Here is a 6463-nt window from a genome sequence, read left to right on the forward strand (position 1 = left end):
CATGAAAATTACTTTCACGCAGACTATTCAAAACAAATACTCAATATATTCATGGACAAATCTTTATTTTAGGTTATTGAAAATACCTCACTAAAAAATATGAATTTTTTTTGCATGTGAAAGACTTATGTTAACTGAAAGACTGAAATTTTGTGAAGATATACACACTATATTGAAAGTTAAAAGTAATAATCTATAAAGACTTTAAATGAGTACAAAGAGGTCACATAGTCGGTCAAATTGATCAACCCCATGTTGAGAGAGTTAAAAATTATAACAGTATACATCTGTTTATACTTAATTTTACTATTTTATTGCCCTTTGAAATGTGTCTAACTAATAATCCTGCTACACAAGTTGTAAGTCACTCAGTGAATGTGTTGCTCTTTATCTTATTGAATGACGTAATATACAAGCTGTTTGCAAAGATACATCATAAAGATTTTTTTTCCCCATTATGTTACATAATCTAACCTAACAAGTTTATAATTTTTACATTTTACTTACTTTTATAACAATAAATATAGAACATTTGTGAAAGACAAGAAATACATTGCTTATCTTTGCCCTATTGTTTTTTTTCTATTGGCTACAGATGAAAGATAAGCCTACTTTTTTTTTTTTACTAATGGTACTGGTACCATTAATTTACTTAAATAATTCACCTAAGAACACAGAAAACTAATACACACAAAGCATACAATGTCTTATAACTATCATAACTTAATTGACTTTCTAACTATGGCATAAGAGCCTTAAAATATTTAAGCTTCTTAACCTGAACACCTTGAGAGAAACTTTCAAACTGAAGAAGAAATAGATAATGCTCTATACTGAAAACAACGTAATATAATACATCATTTGATAGATTAAAACTTCATCTATGTATTGGCTGTAAATAATATAATACGAAAAGTCAGAGAGAATTATTGGCAATTTGTGAAAGTGAGACATGTGACAAGTAGGGATGGAAAATGTCTGATTTTCTAGTTTATGTCTCTGTAAACAAATAACATTGAAGGCTATAAAAATCAGACTTTGCCTTAGTAATATTTGTATTATTATAATGAGTAAGTTACATTAAATTTTGTACTTCAGAGAGGGTTGGTAAATAAATTAGAAACGAAGAAGACCTAGAGAATAAATGTCATGGTTCTCAAACTAGGTGAGATTCAGGAGTTTTTAAAATATTTCTTTATAAAACTAAGAATGTAAAACATATTTAAATTTGATTTGTTAACTATGTTTTGATGCAAAGTTTATTTGTATACATTGATAATCAAGTAGTTTAATGAAATTTGGAATCTAAGTCTAAAAGACTGTGATGTGCACTCTGACTTGAGAGGCTTAAGAGAATATACATTTACTTTGCTTCTTTCCTAAATATTTTGGCATGGTCATGAAAGAGCCACAGAAGTACAGTTGAAATGGATATTAAATTTTAAAGATCTAACAATCCCATAATGGTATATTAATTCATTCAGTATAACAGTACTGTAAATCATGATACTTTTTTCTGTATTTCTTGTTCATATTTTGTAGAAAAATATTTGAAGTGGTCCCATAATATTTTTAAACTTTTATCTTTAAACTTTTAAAATTTTTAAACTTATTCATGAGGAGCTTCTTAAAGGATCATATTAACCTTAGATATATACTATTTTTATTTTTGATCTATTGATTAAAGTTATGCAAAAACAATCTTTTCGTGTCTTTAACTTTTTCCACTGTGATATATCATGTTTTCCTTATGACCGCATTAACATCATTAAGTTAAAAAAATTCTCTCAGATGTTTCCCCTTAAATTGTCTACAAAATATAACTTAAATGTTTGGGTTTAGAATTAATTTGGTGTATATTTTGTTAATATTTGTTTTAATAAGAAAAATCCAACCTACTAAACCTAATTTCAATTTGTAACCCCTAATTGTAGTTTTGATATGGGAAGTAGAAATACTTGAGCCTATCTTCTGTTCATCTTCTTAGATCAAACTTGTCAATATATGATATAAAATTGCAAATCCATGGCCTTTGCACATATTTATTGCACTCATTTCCAGCTCAAATTGTTTTTAAGCAGTGAATTTTTGAAATTGTTGGTGTCGAAAACTTGAATTTTAACTGTTTGCAGTTTTTTGTTATGCAACTTCTGTGCTTCTAGAAATTAACAAAATCATAAATATACTGTCTTAAAGATGGGATAATGTTCTATTCATTGTCTGTTTGCCAAAGAGCCCCCTTTTTTCCTTATAGATGTTGCAAATTGCTAGACTTTTAATTATTATGTCAGAAGCCTTCTTTAATTACATGCTTCAAAACAGTATAATTATATTGTGGTTTTATACTTTTGTATGATATGTAAAGATAATAATTATTTTACTGTTTCTCTACTTGTTTATTTTTTTGAAGTAGTTACTTGAGCAATTACTTTTCACTTTACAAAATTCATACTGGTAATTTGAAAGTATGGAGTCTTATGTTAGACCTTGCTCTGGCATGAGGTTAGTAGCTGGGGGATGTTTTTGAAAAAGGAGTACCTTGGTAACTTTCATAAATAGGATATGGTAATTTGAATACCATCTGTTTTTATTGATTTTAATGATATATAAGATATTGCAAACTTTCTTTCAACATATTGGATGAGGCATGATGTTATTACTAATAAGCATTTTAATGACAGATTTCAGAATAATAGCTATGGGCATGTTGCATAATAGCATGATATATAGGCATTTCATGTAGTGATTTTTATTTCATTATACATTGTAAATCTACTAATAAATCCAATACAACTTCAGAAATGTACTTTGGTTACCATGTTTTATGTTTGAAGTGTTTGTGTTTCAGATATAGTGACATTTACAAGGTATTATTGTTTACAGTGTATAGCCTGTCAAAAATGATGGGGCAAGTACTACCACCCCCACCCCATAGTATACGCTAACCATGCATTTCATAGCTAACTGAAATAAATAAATTTTGCAGAATCAAGCTTGACCAACAAAAGGGCAGAAACATGCAGTCAAATTCAGTAAATTCCTTTGTGAACTAATCAAAATCATCATCCATGAAATGAATTTGTGGCATATTCATAGAATAATTATGGGTAAAAATCAGTTAGATTAACAACTTCTAATATATAGAAAAAACAGTGTATTTTGATAACACTGTTCTAACAATGGCTTTTATGTCATGCTGCTTAGCAACAAAAGAATAACAATATTGTTGTTAGTCTATGTACTGAAATTATAAAATGAAATGTATAGACAATAAAACTGGGAAAATATTTGTTGATTTATTAATTTATAGATTCCATTGATTAAAGATGTTTTTTTTTATTTAAAACGTTGGTGATATAACAGAAAATAGCTTACTTCACAAATGATTTAAGTTTAAAATTGAATTGATATTTTTACTTTCATGATAAATTTTATGCACTTGGCTCTAAGCTAGGTAATCCCACACTACATCTTTACTTTAGGCTCATTATACCAACACTCACTACACTTATAAGTGTCATGGCACCCTAACCCCCCTCACAGCCCCCTTGCACCCACATCACTGAAACAGTAATTGAACTATTTTATCTGGATAAATGAATTTTGACTATTATGACTCCTCTTATTTTGAGAAATCCAGCATGACGTGACACTCACTGGCTTTTATATGCAGAAGTGGTCCAAATTTCACAATGCTGGAAAAGGTTAAAATCTAAATTAATTTGAAACTATAATTTTTTTATCTCTACCAGGTACAACTGTAACCGTTATGATGAGGAAGAAGCTAAGGCAGCAAGAGATGCTCAGGAACGGTCTAGGGCAGCCTTACAGAGATATCTTTTCTACTGTAACCGCTATATGAATCATATGCAGTCATTAAAGTTTGAACACAAGGTAAGTTATGTTAAGTGTAGTTTTCTGATATACCCTACCATCTTACATTATAGTTTTTCTCATTCAGTGCTGCCCTCTATATGCACAATTTTTCTGCTCGCCACTAGCTTTGACACTCCTACCTACCCCATATCTTTAATGTGGTACAGCTACATTTTAGTATGCAAATAATTATACGACAACCGTTCATCAATAGGAGCACAACACACTCTTCTGTCACGGCTGTCTCCCTCTATACTGTAGAACCCAATCTTTCACTTCTCGATTTGGCATAGTAGAGTGCAGATGTTTCAAAATTTCGTTTGTTTGCTTTGTATTTTGCATTAACAGTTTAATTTGTTAAACAACTTTCTTAGTTTTCTTATCAATTTTCATTTGCTTCTACAGTGAAACTAGATACTGTAGGTTGATATATCATTATCCACTCACAGTTGAATTTTATTTTTCGAATTTCAATTCACAACAACAACAACAACAACTACTACTGTTGTTAAAACTGCCACTGCAGTTTCTTAGACTTTGCATTTCATACTTTCTGCTGAGGAGGTATAGAATTTTAGGATGTTGTGAGTTGGGGGCCATTGTGTGGCCTGCTGCATCTTTGATCACAGATCAGATATTCCTTTTTCTGGATAGCCTGTTTACTAATTCTTACTTTGCCATGCAATTCTACAGTAGTGTGGATACTCCCAGACCATTTTCAGCCTTCCTAATATCCCATGTCGAATGATTCCTCTCCTTCCTTAGATAAACTATTAAATAGTTGTCTTCTTCCCTTCTTCTGAGGTCAGGGTACACGCGGACCTGTTTATTGCACTATTATGTCCTGGGGTCAGCATGCCTTGTCCCTTGAATACTTAAGAATTAGCATACTAGCTTTCAGATTTTCCATTTATGGACTCAGACCTTGGAGTTTGTGATTCAGTTATGGGGATCTGTCCCTGATACCACTGTGAAATATTTCCTAGGCCCAAATTTCCAAAATCTGTTTGCTCCTAACCAACCACATGCATTGACTCTCCTCTATCCCTCTCATATTTGTGGCTATCAATTGCTCACCATAAGGATTGTCAGAGGATAGTCACTCCCTCATGTATTCCATGTTGGTGCCCCTCGCCGTGGATTCCTGTACATGGTGAGGGGACCTCCCAAGGAAGGTTCTGTATTTTCAGTTACTTCTTCTGGGATCTAAACATCCACCCACTTACCTGATGATGACAAAACCTTGTCGAAACGTTGTACATTTGCTGTTATGTTAAACTTATATTAAAGTTTGTCTTCATTACCTATTCAAGCCGTCTCCAACCATTATTAACCACCCACGTGTTTGCCGTGCGTGGCGACCCATGAAGGGGAGGAGAGGATCCTGGTGGTTGAGTGGTGTCTGGGGCACTGCAACACACCACTTTGGCCTTGAATTCCTGTAGATGGGTGGCCTTGGGGTGACCCCCCCCAGGGTCAATCGGCTGGTCCACTCAGGCTAGGGTCAATTGAGTACCAGTGTCGGGCATTCTCAATGGGTGTTGTGGACATCATGTCTGATGCTGGTGTTTGGGTATAGTGCTCATGAAACCCTGGCATTGCTGCAGTGTTCTTGTTTGACATTGTAGTGCATAATTCAAGGAAGCATGGGGAGTAACCTCAATGGGTATATCCCCAATGGCCCTTGAATTCAAGAGGAGTTCCTTGTGCTTAGCTGTGGATGTTTCGACCAAGATGTCTCCAGAACGGAGTTTCTTAACTGACTTTTGAGAGCCAGCAAGACCCTCTAAGCCCTTCTGAATAAAAAAGGGGACATTTGCCCTAAAGATTTATCGGATAGTGAATGTAAGATCAGAAAGCGAGGTACAGGGCCACCTTGTGGTGGAGACTGCTGTGCAGAGTCTTCTAGGCGTGGTTGTTTACCAATAAGCGGAGTTTTTACTGTTTTTTCATTTGGATTGGGGGAATTCATAATTAAGAAAAAGGATTCAGTGCCCACTGACCCCACCCACCATGGAGTCCTACAAGGGGCATCACAAGGAGTTATTGTTGAGAGGGACTTGAAGTCTATCCCCGAGTCAGAGATCCTTGCTGGTTTCTCCAGCCAAGGAGTTTCAGCTGTTCGATGGATCTCCACTCGTCAGGATGGTATTATGGTGCCGACCTCAGTTCTTATTTTGACATTTTCATCACCACGTTCACTGGCCGCTGTTAAGGCAGGTTATTTGAACTGTAAGGTACGGCCCTATATTCCCAACCCTCTCTGATGTTTTCAGTGCCAGCGGTTTGGTCATTCAATGACATCTTGTCGTGGTTCTATGATGTGTGCTCGTTGTGGTGGCAAGGACCACGACGCCTATGAATGTAAACTGGACCCGCACTGTGTTAATTGTAGTGGTTCCCACCCCTCTTACTTTAGGTCTTGCCATAAGTGGGTGGAGGAGAAAGAGGTACAGTGTTTGAAGACTGTTCACAACATTTCCTATACAGAGGCTTGGAAACTATTGTTCCCTACTCCATCTCGGACATATGCACTGCACTACGCTCCACTGCTACAGTGGGAATGCAGATGGACCTTTCCGTGCCT

At 34.8% G+C, this 6463-nt stretch overlaps 1 protein-coding gene across 1 annotated transcript in view; it reads left to right on the forward strand.

Annotated features, from left to right (window-relative positions):
- The window catches only part of LOC106461576 (E3 ubiquitin-protein ligase arih1-like), an 84940-nt gene that overhangs the window by 63059 nt on the left and 15418 nt on the right, over positions 1–6463 (forward strand). Inside the window, exon 11 of the mRNA XM_013921416.2 lies at positions 3753–3894. Coding sequence (XP_013776870.1) covers positions 3753–3894 — 142 coding nt within the window. The remainder of the gene's footprint in view (positions 1–3752; positions 3895–6463) is intronic.

Source organism: Limulus polyphemus, unplaced genomic scaffold, assembly GCF_000517525.1.
Source record: "Limulus polyphemus unplaced genomic scaffold, Limulus_polyphemus-2.1.2 Scaffold990, whole genome shotgun sequence".
Lineage (NCBI taxonomy): Eukaryota > Metazoa > Arthropoda > Merostomata > Xiphosura > Limulidae > Limulus > Limulus polyphemus.